General features: G+C 40.8%; 1 protein-coding gene across 1 annotated transcript; it reads right to left on the bottom strand.

Annotated features, from left to right (window-relative positions):
• Positions 1 to 10: 10 nt before the first annotated feature.
• Positions 11 to 15821, bottom strand: LOC116928115 (rho-related BTB domain-containing protein 1). Its single transcript, XM_045178286.1, is given in 17 exon segments — positions 11 to 1702; positions 1777 to 2016; positions 2124 to 2294; positions 2465 to 2557; positions 2682 to 2705; positions 2857 to 3102; positions 3183 to 3329; positions 3405 to 3572; positions 3737 to 3802; positions 3804 to 3830; positions 3916 to 4039; positions 4124 to 4207; positions 4738 to 4935; positions 6256 to 6359; positions 7698 to 7991; positions 15300 to 15569; positions 15683 to 15821. Coding segments are annotated over 15 exon segments (2184 nt in total). The 5' UTR covers positions 7881 to 7991; positions 15300 to 15569; positions 15683 to 15821; the 3' UTR covers positions 11 to 1393.
• Positions 15822 to 15978: the final 157 nt, after the last annotated feature.

The raw sequence follows: 15978 nt of genomic DNA, 5'->3' as shown, positions 1-15978 counted from the left end.
GCTAAGGGAAGATTGATCAGCACTGTATTTGACAAAATCAGCACTTATACCATCTAGTTCAAGTAGATCGACATTATTACAACAGACAGCCATCACAACTAAAACGCGCACTAAACCACGAATTTGAACGATAATCTTTTGCTTGGTTAAAAAGCATAATCATAATAATCAAAACATGCAATTTGCAAAAATCTTTTTCTCTTGAAAGAAACAGACAATTTTTCAAGGACTCGAATTCGAACGCGGCTATGAAGACCATAAAGGAAAAATCGAAACAAAAAAACGAAACAAAAATGAACTAAAGTTAGCCGTATCCTAATAGTTTTCATCAATAACATTTGGTCGCTGTAGTACGTAATATTGGCAGTCTTTTGTTTTCATCCATGTTTAACGTTTTGGTTGGATGCGCATACATTGTAAACATGATCTACTTCATCATAGGGTATTTCCACTCGTTGTCTTTAATGTTAAAAAGAAACAAAAAATTGCTGAAGTCCAAGTTAAACATTTTATCCAGCGAAAAGAAGCGCTCGGGCAAGTATAACTGGGAATGAAGTACTGAGATAGGAAGAGCCCAAGTGGAGGATTATATTTACTAGATCATGTAATGCGATAAAGCTGTTCAATTAGCTCGATTAAAAAAACAAAACATCAGCATTGATTTTTTTTTTCTCCCTTTTCTTTTCTTGTGTTTCGCTATTCTGTTTTATTGGGGGGGGAGTTTTTGGTTCGTTTTACAACAGAATGCGCGCGCAAATCTGCAGATATAGATATATATACATAATATATATACTTGTATATCAAATATTGATTGCAAAATAAGAAACCGCGAAGCTACGCGGTTTGCGATCGAAGGAAGGATTTGAACTGGTTGCCAAAAAGCAGATACCGAGAAATCTCTCACTTTTAATACAAACAACCTCAATCTCTTTCAAAGCGACAAGCTTTTCTATGAATTAAATAGACGTTGGTGAAATCCCCTCTTTCCCAAATTCGCATCCTATTGTAATTTTCCTAAATGAGATATTTTTTCATTTGGGCACCCAAAGGAGAGTCGGGACACGACGTCAGTCCGGTGGAGGGAAAGGAGGGGGTGTGCACGACACCGATCAAAACACGCAAACATACTGTACACATGCCGCACACAATCGGCAAATGAAGTACCAAATGGCTTAGCGATAAACCACGTCACGCTACAGCGTGAAACTAAGCCATGCACGCCCCCTATTTTACAGATCTATTGTCAACTTCGCTACTAGCCGAAAATATTTGAGATATTTATGGAAACCGTTGTTTAAGTTATTACAAGCTAGGGTATCATTTAAAAAAAAAACTACATTTTATGTTTTGTTTACCATGCAAACCTTTTTTTTTTAACGGATGATGGATGAAACTAAACTGCGTGGTAGCTGCTGTCGTCACTCCGTCTCGTCTTGCCAACAAAACAGAGGCAACCCGAATTGTTTCGGCTGCGTTTCAAAGGTTTGCTTAGGCCTTCTTCTTTTTTGCGTTCGGCAATATACTTGTCGTAAAAATCGCGTTCCTTCAGGTACCAGACAGGAGGCCAGCGATGATGGGCAAGATGTGCCTGGTTCTCCGAATGCAGGGCCTTCAAAATTTTCGGTGCTTTCCTACACATCATATTGTAGTTGGTCGACAAGTAAGTCAGGCACCAATCTGCCAGCTGGTCAGCATTGTGAATCTAATTTTGAAAAACAAACAAAGCCTTTCATACGTAAAATCATACGATTAAATATTCAAAATGCAAAACATTACCTGGCAAGGCTCGAGGAGCATGAGGCACTCCATGGCAACTTCGCCGCCAGCGTCAATGATTCTCTGCATTTCAGTTACCATGTAACTTTCGACCAATTGAACCAAACGGGACAGACACAACCGATTAGCCAACTCGACTAATGGGACACAGGAAATAGCCTGCAATGGCGGGATCCTGTCCGTGTAGATATAATGCAACAATTGGCGGAAAGTGGTCTCACTCACGCCCGGCATTTGAACCTATGGATAAGAAAAATAAATACGTATATATATTTATATAATTTTGAATAAATAAAAAAAAAAAAAAAAGTAGTTGAATGTTGAAAATCCTGTAGAAAAGAACTTGCCACTTTGGCTGAACTCTCACGGAAATCGCCGGCAAACATGGCGTCCATGACGTCACAACGAGCCATTAGAAGCGGTCGATGGGCAGGACAAGTTCCATTATCAAGCAGAAAGTGCACGTCGGCGTAAAGGCCTTGATTCAAACTGAGTTCCAGTAACCGGGATCGAATGATCTGCAAACGAAATGGATCAAAAACGGCTGTCATTTATGAGCTTCGTTCCAATTCAACTCCGCGTCTGAAGAAAAATTGCTTGGCAGTGCCACCCAATAACTGAATTTGGTTAAAGAGACACACATCGACGAGGCAGAGAAGAAGATAACCTGTCTATATTGCTGGCGTACATCGTTATTGAGGAACTCTTCGTGTATATGAACATTGTGAATAAAAGCCAACAGCTCGGGAAGGTCGAGGAATTCTGCTGCTTGTCGGATTTCCTAAATTGTGAATTCAAAGAAAGAAAGAAAGAAAAACAAAAAATGATTAAACATAAACGGGCCCAACAGTTGACTCCATGCCAAAATGTCCAATCGAGAAAGATATGACAACGATAGCTCTTACCAGCAGCAAAGACATCGGAAGCGACTGAAGCATTTCAAAAAATAAAATGTATGGCATAAAGGATCACGAATAAGAAACGAGCAACGAGTTTGTGGCATTTACATTTTCAGGTTTTTTGTCGTTTTGTTTTCATGATTTACGAAGAAAAGAGTTGAAATGTCTGTAATGACCTCACCTGGAGTGGACAGAGACGAGTGTCAATCTGGCCCGTGTAGATGAAACACAAGCATTGACGCATGGCATTAGGTGTAACGATTTTGGTCAGCGTCACTACCGTCTGCGTTGACACGCACGGCCGACCTCTATGGTCCATTCCCTGGCATTGTTCCACGCTGATCGACTGGACAGCCGGATGGTAAATTTCACGGCTAAACTGCGGGCAGCGGAGCTCGTTGGCATACGCGGAAGAAGTGGACGACAACTAAAAACAATTTTTTTGTTTTTCTTTCTTAAATGTCAATCAATTGAAAAATGGAATTCATTTTGAAAGGGAAAACAAACCTGAAAACTGCAGCGACGCTTTAATTTTTCCTTGATGCGATTCGATAGACGCAAATAATGAGTCCTATCGACGTCCAGCAGACATTCAGTCTCTTCGCTGTGGTAACTGCTACCGCCCGACGCTGAGGTGTCGCCCACGCTGCTGACCTATTCGGGATGACAAGGTGAAAAATTGACGGCCGCTAATAAATAAGAAACACATTTCGTGCAATCCATGCATACCATGCTGCAATCGCTGGAGGATCTTGTGCCAATATCCGAGCAATTAATATCACTATTGGCCGTCGCTGTGGCGATTAGCCGCGCCAGGGAAGGAGCCGCTGCTGCGATGTAGAATCGATGCGCCGAAAAGCCTACGCTTCCCGTGATGAATATCACATCGGTGTACGCCTTTTTAAACGACAATAACAAAACCATAATACAAATTTAGGAAGGAGGTGGGCGTGCCCGTAAAAAAAAAATACATCATTTACAATCTAGAGGCGGACATGGAAATCAATAAAACAACAACAACTTTTCTCGTGTTTTTGTTGTTGTTGTTGTGTGTGTTTTACCTGGCGAGCATAGAGTGTTTGAAAATTTTCAAAATAAGTGCTGGCCGAGACGTATATATCAGGGTAGCAACGGTTTAGGCGGGCAAAACGGAGCCTTTGGGTGGAATAAAATCAGAATTAACAATTGGCTTTTCGATCGATCATAAAGTAAATGTAAAGTCATTTTGTTCAGTTTTTACTTGGAGTAACGGTCGCTGGACGCGTTTGAAACCGGCCAGCCAAAACCTCTGTTGTCGTCTAGAGACCAAAGCGGCCCGGATGGCGTTCTCGAAAACAGAGTTCACCCCATAATAGGTCAACACACTGAACGTAATCGAGATTTAAAGGGGAGGGGGTTAGATAAATGATGACAATTTTCGTAGTGAAATGCAAGATGATGTCACTTACCTGGTTTCGTAGTAAGGAAGGCCGAGGTCGGATGCGATGGCTCTCGCTTGGTCCGGCATGACGAGGTCGCATTCTTTGGTCGGCCTACTTCAATGAAGCAACGTCCACGATATCCATCGGCCCGGCACATAAAGGAAAAGAAATGAAACAAAGACCGATGTAATCCGGCAAGTCACGTAGCCATTTGGTCACCATGACGACCGGAATGCGTTTAACAGTGAAATGGCAAAGAAACAAAGAAAAAACGAAAACGAGGGGGCAAAAACAAAAAATCAAATAATGAAAGAAGGACAACCATTTGGACAATCGCCAAGGCGATTTCGAATCAATTCTCTACCCGACGTCATCCAGCCAATCCATACGGATTCATCAAAAGTAGTTTTTCTTTCTTTTTTTTCTCGCTCTTATCATTTGTTCTTGGCACATATCCACTGCGGTATCGTGTGCCATTATCTTTACCGCTCGTTGTTACTAAACAATTTCACTTTGATTTTTATTATTGTGTCCGCCATCTTTTAGCGTTATTTCCCACTGTGAGGCATATGAATACGGGATGTGTCCAAGGTAGAGCGCATCGCATGCAAGGATGATGTTGCTATTATGGCTGGTCTTACCGCATAAACGGATTGCGATCCTTGAAGTAGGACAAATAAGTCTCGTCGCAGTACATGAAGCGAAGATCGTTCTTGCATCCGACGAGCAAGACGGGCGTGTTGGGACAAAAGCGGCGGATCTCCGGAAGCCACATGGCCTTGCAATTGCGCAACGATTTCGGGTTGCCGATCGAGAAGCAGAGTAATACCACGTCCGATCTGGAAGCCAAGATAAAAACCAGACAAAAATGATTGGAGATAAAAAAATAAATAAATAAATTAGTTAGTACGCCATCAGGTTTCATGGAGAAACCACGAAATCTTTTGACGGCAATCTTCTACATCCGGTTCGTTTTTTGTCGCATCGTGAAAAGCTAGTTCCTTCACCATCTGAACGTGCCGAAAGCCTTTTGTTTGTGGCTTTTGGTCTACAACAAGACCGGAAGCCGCAAACTCTCTCACATTTTTTTTTTTTTTGCCTCCTCTCGAGCAAGACATCCAGAGAGACAAAAATAGCAATAAATAACAGGCTGCTGCCTCGAGCGTTTATAAAGATTGACACAAATCAAATTAGCTCTGTTTGCTGAACGCAACGATGGCAACAGCGTCGAATATAAACAATAGGATCAAATTTATTCCGCCTTATTGAAAGCAATCGAAGATCGTGGCATTTACTAATTTTGTTGTTGTTGTTGGAACGGTCGGATTCCAGACAGCATCAAATACCACTCAAATTGATGCAAGTTATTATCTGCTAAGATTACAGCTGATTTCCATAGAGCTGGTCTTCTATGCACAGCCCATACGTTTTTTTTTTTTGGCAATGTAAAAGTAGTCGCTTTTGGAACTGAAATTTGGCCAAGTTTTTCCGCCCTTTGGGGACAGAACCGGCAGCCGTAAGGAGAGAATGGATCAATACTGGCGGACTCGTGCATTTAAGAAGTGCTTCTTGATCGACTTCACCACGTCACCGCTGCAAATAGAAAGGGAGGCGTCTACAAAGTCAAGATCTACTTGACTCGTGCCCGTTCTTTAAAAAGGGAACAAACAAAAAAAGGGCCTCACGCGAGAACTGCCATCGGCATACATACATCAAATTGCGTGCACAAGATCAATTTCATTGTCGTTTCAATTTTTTTCTTCTTTCTTCGCAAAAATGTTTTGAGACAGAGATGGATGACTAACCGCAAAGTTATCGCTGATCCCGTGATTACAAGTAGCGATAATAAAAATACGTCATCACATCATCAATCCGTTTTGGCAAATCATAGACAAAGAAGAAAAAAAAAGGCGCACGATATGAAAAATTAATGAATACTATGTATGGTAACGTACACATCAAGGTCGCTAATCGAAGGATATCAGCAAAATACTTTGCCGCATATGGTGCGCGTGACGCAACGCCTTGTAGGGAAAAGCCATGGCGGCGCGGATATTAAAACCAAATGCACTAAAAACTCAAATGAAACTAGAGCCCTAATGTCTGTAGAAAGGTTGAAACAAGTAGTTAATTATACACGTGCAGGATGTTTCATTTACCTTCCATAGGCGAAACGACGGTCCTTTTCATGGTCGCCAAATGTGTCCCACAGTCGCAGCGAGACATTCACGCCGTCTACAACCTCCCAAGAGCGTTCCAAAACCTGTGAGGAATGCACGACGAAAAGAAGAATGTAATCAAGATTAAATAAGACCCCAGGTGGGGTGGGCTGTAAACAGTTAGTCGATGTCCTTGTCGCGGGTAAAATAAGGAAATATCTCGGTAGAATCACATAAAATAATCATTTCCTTTTTTTTCTCTAGAAATCACGCGCGCCAAGTCGTGGAACTGAAAAAGAGCGACAACCCCATGGCCTCGAAAGAAAAGCAATAGAAAACAAAATTTTAACGAGAGATCGACTGTTCTAGCCCACTGGTTACGAACAAAACACTATAAGGCTCCCAAAACCAGTCAATCCAGCATCCTGGAACCTTGGGAACAGAATAAGAAAAAAAAAAAAGAGAAAGAAATAGCTTTCAGAGGTGCAGTCAGTTTGCATACGCGCCCTTGAAATTCTTCTCAAACACTTGAAAACGTTCGTCTATAAATTCCTGCGTTTTCTTCCGCCCATCTGTCCCTTAAAATTCCGAGGACATTCTATCCGCCCGTCCAAAATTGGTAGCCGATAACACAACCCCAAAATTCGAATAAAAAAGAGGAGCCTTGTTTAAAAGTGCGGAAACGATTCGTCTGACGTTCGCAAATAGAAAAAAAAAAAAGATAAGATGATTGAATAAAAATAAAGGAAGAAAAAGAGAAAACAAACAAGGAAGAACGACGAGCAAAAAGAATGTTCGTTGACAACACACAAACATTAGTCTAAGGCATTCGCGTGTAACGAGGCGAATCGAGCGGAATTATTGACGACATGTACAGGTCGTGATAAGAATTCAATGGGGGCAAATATCGGGCTAATCAGCATATGAAATTGAGGGGCTGGTGGCCGATGACCCGGGCCATACACACACACAAAAAAAAAAATGAGCTGATGATGGGTAATTTTATATCGTTAAAAGCAGACGGCAAGCACAGAAAAAAAAAAGAGAAAGTCAAACGAACTCAAACAACTAATTAGGGTGGAGACATTCGAGTTTCTAGTTCTACGGGCATGGCGTTTGAAATGGTATGACAATCAGTTTTCTAGGTAACAAGATCACGCAAGTCAAACTGCTCCCAACGAGGGCGCATCGAATGAATGCGATGTCGGATCACGTGATTTTTGTTTGATGATTCACCTTTCAAACACGATACTGCAATGTTAATATTCAACGAGATAAAGAACGATCAACCCACATAAATCACGAGTTTAAACAACACCAAATAACACTAAAATATTACAACGATGATGAAGCATTAACACAAACAGAGAGAGATTTGTGGAACAATCAACTGTCAAAGGGCCGTCGGGAACATTAAAGATGTTTTCATATGGTACGCTCACCTCTTTGTAGATGCGGTACTGATCGATGGCCCACACGGTCGGAACGTGCGTGTTGAGAAGCTGCGAAAGAGAAACCTTTTTATTGCAAGCCCGGGCGCAGATGAGCCGCGTTTTGCCGACGGCCGTATCGCCGACCACCACACATTTCACCAATTCCTGATTCGATAGCTCATTATCCATCATTGTTGTACCGATTTTGATTTTTGATTGTGATGCCGACGTGTGCTCGCCAGTCCATCACCGCTCTGCGATTTCCGCGCACTTTTCCCCGATATCCGGCACCCGCTCAAAGTCCTGTAATTCAAAAATTCAAGAAAACAAATTTGAATTATTCATGAGAAATCGATAGTCATTCTTTTAATGCCCCCCCCCCCCTTTCAACAAAAGAAGACATGTGTGATTTTAAAAAATGAAAAAAAAAGAAAGATGTATGGCGCACCGACATGACCTTACGACGATGAAACATGAGGTCGTGCGTTGTTGAATAAAGAGACAGGGAACTACGCAGATTTGTTTTGAAACGGGAAGACGCTTTTGGAATGCGTCGCCATCGCAGCATCAAATATCAAAAGTTAGCAACAACAAAACAAAAACCAAAAGAAACCAAAACAATGGCGTTCTTCAAGAATGATTTGTTATTTAACATTGAGCTAGAGTTAAACGTTATCGGCCGGAAATGAGTTAACCAACAAAAAGAAAGAAAAAGAAAGGGTTTCTTCAAGCGAAAAAATGAAGACAAAAAAATCCCTATACAATACACTTTTTCTTTTATAGACTTTCTTAAGCCTCTTTTTAAAATGACTGCGATGGAAAGAACAGGAAAATGTCTCAACACAATGCCTTCCCACCGTAAAAAAAAAAATTGAAAGGCTTTTATATATGAAGTGATCAAGAGTTTTGGTCCGAATGAGGAGGAAACGCGTCGGACCATAAGAGAGCCGGATAAAAAAAAAAAAGGGAAAAGACGAGGAAAGATCAGTAAAGGATTTGACGACGATACACACACACACAAATACTGCTCTAATAGCTTTTCTTTTTTTTTTTTCAATCGTTAAAGAGCGACGACGACATTCGCTATAGAATAAATCTACTAGTCACGATCGTGATATTACGTGTGGAGGGAAAGAAAAAGCGAAGGTCGATGGCGGCCGAATAAAAGAAAGGGGAAAAAAAACGTGGCCATTGAGAGAGCGAAGACATTCGATAGATTAAATAAAAATACCAAAGAATGCAATACCTTTTGTTCGTGTGGTCTAAATTTGTCGGGACTATTTTCAGGGAAGCGTCTATTTCATTACTTTTTTTTTATTGTTGTTCGCATACTTTTTTTGTTTTTTGTTTTTTTAATTAGACGTAATTGCAAACAGTTGGATGGACGATCAGCCGATGCAAGGATTGTGTTCGGGAGGAACCGTGCGGGAGCGAAAAGAGCGGGGATGCAGCAAACCACACAACGACAGGCACAATTTACACAAAATTTCAAACACAAAATTTCAAAATAAACGAGTGGAAGAAGTTTTTTTTTTTAAACGAAAAACAAAATCTATTGTGCAAAACATATTTGCATAACGTCCAACGATGTGTTTCTGAACTTGAAAATCAGATCGACATCGTTCGATCCTTACCCCGCGTTTGCCCAGATGGGTCTTGGATTCGGACGCGTCAGCTGAGGCCATTTGACCAGCAGCCAATTGTAACAACTAGCCACGTAAAACAAACTATTCTTCGTGCACACCGAGTACCACCTGTTGATCACCGGGTTAGTTCTCCCGCAAACTTTTCTTGCGACACTACGACGATTACCGGAAGGATTCATCCACAACGGACGAGTATCGGGCCACTCGAACAATTGAATGGCAAATAATAAATTTCTTTTTTTTTCTTTTTCTTTTTCGGGATTCACGGATTTTAAATATTAAAGACACTAAGAAAAGAATGCACCGGCGTAAAAATGAAAGAGAGAAGAAAAAAAAAAGAGAAACAAGGAAGAAAAGGAACGAGTATTTTGAAGGTTGGACCCGAGGGAACGACTGGACTGCGTACGAGCCAATTGAGCAGCTGATATACGTATAAACGCAGACACACACACACTGCACGCAGAGAACTCTCGGTATTATCGTATCGCCGCTCCCACAAACGGGAGAAGAGGGGCGGAGAGAAAAGGACGATAGACGCTTCCGCTCGGCTGATTGTAAAACCATCCAGAAATTTTTCCGGATGTTTGAAGTCAATGAACGACAAGAATTTAAAAGGGGGATACAAAAAAAAAAAAAAATAGCTAAAAAGGATAGTCAGTTCCGCAAAAAATTATTATTATTTTTTTTAAATAAAAATGTTTACTTGAGTAGAACGGGACGTCCGGTACACGCTTATATAAATACAGAATATATATACGGGCGAGGCCACCTTCGTTCAATGACGTCGAATGGCTGATGTCATGTTGCGGCCGAATTGCATGGCTGGTTTCATCGCCACCTGCACTTTCCAGGTCTTTCACTGCTATTGCATTTGATTGCAATTATTTATTTTATTTTTTCAATTTCTCTACCACTCCCCCCACACTTTTTGGTTGAAAACGTTCGACGTGGTGCACGTGAAAAAAGTCACGTAACGCCGTTTTGGCCGTGATCCTATCGTTTAAATTATGCCGAGAAACCCAACCGTCAGTTTTCATCAAAAGTGTAAACAAGCCGGCAATTGACCATTGACGATGTTACAATTATCCATCATTTAAAAATTCCAATCGTTAATACAGAAATACAATTTTTTGTTGTTGCCTGCATACCAGGCACGTCATTCTCTGACGTATTTATCTAAACCTCTTTAACCCTAGCGCATTTCTTTTTTAAAATGATAAATCACCAAAAGCTCAAAGCTCGGCACGTGGGCCAAAGGTGATGCAATATAACCTCGACCGTGTCGGCCATAGTTATACCGATTCTTTTATTTCATTACCCAGATATTATAAGAAGCCAAGTACGAAACAAACCAAAAATAACCTACACAATCATTGTCTTTTCGTTGCTGGTTCCTGTTTTCACGTGATAGCAACAAGCCCAACGACAAAGCCTTGATTGGACGCCATTTCCCTTCAATTCGATGAAAGCAGTTCCTTTTCAGCCGGCCGTTTATCATCAACGTCGCAGTTGCTTATTGCAAATTATTTTAAACATTACTTTCCGTGTTCAATCGCGAAGAGGGATTACACGTAGGGCAAAGAGACAGAGCTACTCTTCCAGCTGCTAAGCGGATGCTAACTGCATTCAATCCAACTAGTCTATATTTGATTAACGACGAATGACGACTACCGATGTACAAGAGGCTTTCAGGAACGGATCTTTAGTCAAACACGTATCTACAACAGGAGATAGAACGCCAGCGAAATATTAGCCTATATCCTTTGATAGACAAGAGTTTGCATGTTGGACCGTCAGCTGGCCTAGTCCGTCTTTTTTTGTTTGTTAGTTCACATACACACCACCTCTCTTCTTCTTTTACTTTTGGACCTTTTCCTTTTTGTGCCATGTTCTGATATTGATCCACGCAACGAGGAGACAGGGTATATATAACGACCACACACCGATCGAAAACACGGCGGTTGGAAGTCCTTGTCGCATAGCTCTTAGCTGTTTTTCCTTGTAAAAAGATCCCCCTTGTTTTCTCTTCTCATTCCTTCGGGTTGTAGCGGATCGCATCCGGAGCAAAAGTCTGCCCAATTTTGCGTCTACGTTTTTACCTCTTCCCGCTATCTAACGAGACATACATCACTTATTCCCCGTGTCAACCAGCAATATAAGATTCCTTGCAAGTATTTTTTTTTTTACACACATATAAAATCTGGGAAATGCTTCCCTTTTCTCTATTGCGTTTATTGTTTTCTTTTTTTCGTAATACTTCTGTTATAGCCGCCTGAACTCTCTGGTAAGATCAACATCTCAACGTCACTTCCGTCTCTCGTTTTTATCGTTCGGCTGGCACAAATCGCTTTAGTGTTACGGTAAAAAAAAAAAGGTTATTTGATTTGTCTGTTTATCTATACTTATATATTTGAGGGAGCAGCATTCGTCTCAAACTGCGCACGTCATCGCCAAACACACAAAATTAACATACTATCAATGAGAATCATGTGGAGCGATTGAAGGGAGGGCGACCAATCTATTTCATCCAAATGTACATAGATGTTGCCTTTCATATTCAAAATTGGGTGATGTAATCGCACTGTTATCATCGTTTCGTTATTATTCACGAACGCGAATAATAAAGAGCCGATGGAGTATAAAAAGACAAAAGGAGTTCGAGTTAAAGCCAATCCCTTTGCAATCAAATTAATCTGCAATCACAGATAGATTTTTTTCTTTTTCCGAACGCCATTTTTCAGAATCAATTTGAAATCAATTGACTCTATTAATATCGAAATCACAGTCGCTGTGCATTTGGACCTCTAATTAGCCCCCCGCAAATGGGTTCTTGACTGCACCCAACACGCACAAAACGAAGGACAAAGGCTCTACATTTTTTTGTTTGGTTATAGAAATTAGCGTTGCTGGCAGACATCCAGTTGCACAGAAGCACTTTGCAACAGCATTTGCTGACTTTTCCAGGCATGCTTCTTTATTTATTATCAATCTTTTTTGTTTTGTTGTTGGTATTACTATTACTACACTTAAAAAAGGTACATTTGAGTGCAATTGCTCGCTTTAAAGATGTAGGACCAATTTTGTTTCAAAAACACAAGTTTGTCAAAATTTCTGTCCGATAAATTTGAACGTTTTGAAAAAAAAGTCCCGCACTAAAGACGATTTTGGGTGTCGTCAACTTGTGACTGTTGCGTTTTTTACAATTCAAAAATTGGGTTCATAGATCGCACTAAGTTATGTTAAAGAGGGACGTTCGAGAAACTTTGCAAATAAATTTTCTCGTGATTAAAGTTCTGGCTGCAGAAGCGGATTTGGATTTCCAGGCATTTCTTTTTTAACGTTCGTTGTTGTTCTTTTCTAAAAATACATTAGTGTAAGCCTTGTAGGAGCTCCGGGAATTTTTCGTGGTTATTTTTGCCAAAAAAAAAAAAAGTGCCAGATCATCAACTTGTGATTGTTGGCTCGAAAAAGGCGCAGTTAGATAGAAACTAAGCAAATAAATTTTTCATGATTAAAGTTCTGGCTGGAAGCGGATGGTTCGCATTGTTTTTACGTTCGTTGCAAGTAGCCGAGAGCCCTGACAGGTGAGGGGGGGGGGGAAACGCCGTTTGTCAGCAGCCACTGCAAAGAGACGACGCATAAAAGATCAGATAAGATCATTATTTAAAGGTAATAAATACCCTCCCGAACGGTTTTCAAATTGATCAGATAGATACATTTCTCCAATTTCCCGTGAAATGCGTCTTCAAAAAATAAATGAGACGAACGAAAGATTGAAAAGAAAAGCCTTTCCTCTTACAGCTCCATATAATATTTAAAAATGGCAAAAGATTATCAAATTATGGCAAGATGCCTAGCGTGAAAATGCCAGCATTGTGACACAAAAAAAAAAGGTGGGGCCAGAGGGCCATATGCAAATAATGCGCAGTGTCTCATCTGCATACTTGGAGGGTAAAGGTCGTATATAGAGATCTCATTAGCCATGCCAATGAGATTGCTAAGAAGAAACCCGCTGGGTCAATACTGTTAAGGCCTTTTTAATGCATGCGCACGATTTGTTTTGTACGCCTGCAAAAAGTATGGGACCACCAAGATGAAAAGCAGACGCAAAAAAAAATATAATTATTATAACTTAATTGTACAATGCGCCGGCGAGTTTCAGTAGGATTCAATCAACATTTAGTTTGTAATCTAATAACGATAAAAGATTCAACGAGCCTGTGCCAAAGTTTGCATGAGTATTGATCAAACTGCAAATACGACGATTTCTTTTATAATAATAATTTTTTTTTTTTGCACTTTTCAAAAGTTTAGTCCCTCCATTTTGGTTGCAATTCCACATCGAAGAAATGGAAGAGAAAAAAGAAAAAATGTGATACTTGACAAGGTGCTACTTCCCGTGCGTGTGAACAGTTCATTCATGCCTCGCGCACAGGATTTCAGGGATGACGTAAACAGACTCGTAGGAATCGCTGTTGAAGCTTAAAAACTTTGGAAAAATTCGTTTTCCACACCTCCCCCCTCAAATAAAAGATAAGAATGAAAACAAAAATTTGCCTAACTCAAAATCCCTCGTGTGGTGACTTACCTTGTGTTACTATTGATATATTTCACCTGCGATTTCAACCACAGACGAAGCAAAACACACAGGAGAAACACACACTCACACACACACACATGTAAGGAATTCTTTGAATGACGCAAACACAACGAATGTCTTGATTGGGACGAGCTCAGTTTGATGACGTTTGGAAGCTCCGACTGGATCAGCCGTACTGTTCTTTTTGTTACAGATACATTATTTTATTTTTCCTGTTGTCCGCCTTCCCTCCTCACGGGCACTGCTTTTGGGTTCAAGACACGCACGTGCAAAGTTGTTGCTGGCGTTGCTCACGCTAAGATGGGCGGAGACCTGACCGAAAGCTACGCAGAGTCTGCGTCGTCAGATTCCCTTCATTCTTTTCTTTTTTTACGGCTTTAATATTTCTCAGGCGGGCGTCATGATAGCTATCGACACCATCCCAACATTGCATTAATATATGGCAAAGAATTGCGACATTGCCTGAGCGATTGAACGCGCCCATAATCAAACGATTGATTTCCACATTCAGTTTCACAACAAGTGGAAATCAACGTTTCTTTTAGTTTAACCGAAATTGGACTTCTCTTGAATGCAATAATAATTTTTCAGTACAATGGCAATAAAAAGAATCGTTTGTCGCACGAACCTGTCGAAATGAATTAGATTTTCACGTGCAAAAACTCGGTGTTTTCCAGACTGATCGACAGACGAGAAATACATGATGGTGAATGGCGAATTGCTTTGACGACAATGTTGGGAATCGAAAGATAGGCAATCGGTGGGTTTTCTGTGACGTCAACGACATCGATCCACCCGCCTAGCTTTTGTTTCGTCTAGAGCTGATAGTGCTGTTTCTTTTATCCCCGAACTCCCCCATCGTCATAACGTATCGTCTAATTCCATTTTATTACTGCCAATATCAGCTTAAATATCGTCACTCATTGCCATCCCAAGTGAATTTTGCCTACAGACGATTCTCTTTGTTTCGTACGAAATGGAAAACGTGAAATGAAGGCCATTGTGCCGAGATCCCGCGAGATCGTCAATTGAGCTCGAGGCGCCTATGATTGTAATGGGCGACCCCAATTCCTGAGCTGTCATCTAGCGGCGATTTTTACCAAAAATTTTGTAAACAATCAAATCCACCCGCTCGACCGACCTTGCTTGGGCTCCAAAATGTGCTCATATCGATCCAGTGAAAAACTTAGTCATGAAGCAAGACTTCAATTTCCTGCTCTACGTCTAGCTTTAACCTTCAAAAAATTTTGGAAGATTGCCAACTGAAACTTGCTTGAGCACATCATCTGCTGACCAAGACCTTGACCCTAGAGCTATGAAGTACTGACTACGTGAATGTTTGCCAATTTCTATTCATTTCCTTACCTGACGGCTGTAAATTCTACACGACATCTTTGACGAACCGGACGTTCAACATGTTGACTAGCCCTTGGAAACACGTGAAGGTTAATTCGGTAAACTGACGATGGGGTAGATGAAGCACGGGAGGGTTGATAACAACTACGACTCCGCAGAAGACACTGATCGTCTCGAATGAAACGCTGCCAAAGTTTTGCTCAACGATCGAAGCGCCACTCTGACGCACTGCAGCTCAACCAATGTTGACTCGGGTACGTTGAGATGGAAACTGAAAACCTAAAAACGAAATTTAAATTTCTTTATCACAACGTTTCCTGTGACAAAAGCCATTTCACTTTCTTATCAGAGCTTCGATAGAAATAAAAAATGAAGCAATAAAATATAGATACCAATTCAATTGTTAGTCCGTGTTGTGTAACCAAGAGGCTAATGCTAAATAACTGACAGGTATAATGCGTCACAATTTGACACTGTTCTTTCGCCAATGCGTTAGAAATTCTGTGTTGGGCGGGGGAGATTTTCTGTTTGCTTGTTTGTTTTTTTAAAATTTGTATTGGTATGAATATCACGTATGCCCTTGATGGATAGAGGAGGTGTGATTCGAAGAGCGATTGTCGTGTTTATTTTTAATGTCTATTTCTCCTGCGCATTTGGATTCTACAAGACGAATAATGGCAGTTAGTAT

The sequence above is a fragment of the Daphnia magna genome, linkage group LG1 (genome assembly GCF_020631705.1).
Source record: "Daphnia magna isolate NIES linkage group LG1, ASM2063170v1.1, whole genome shotgun sequence".
NCBI lineage: Eukaryota > Metazoa > Arthropoda > Branchiopoda > Diplostraca > Daphniidae > Daphnia > Daphnia magna.
This window is presented reverse-complemented; position numbering and strand designations above follow the sequence as displayed.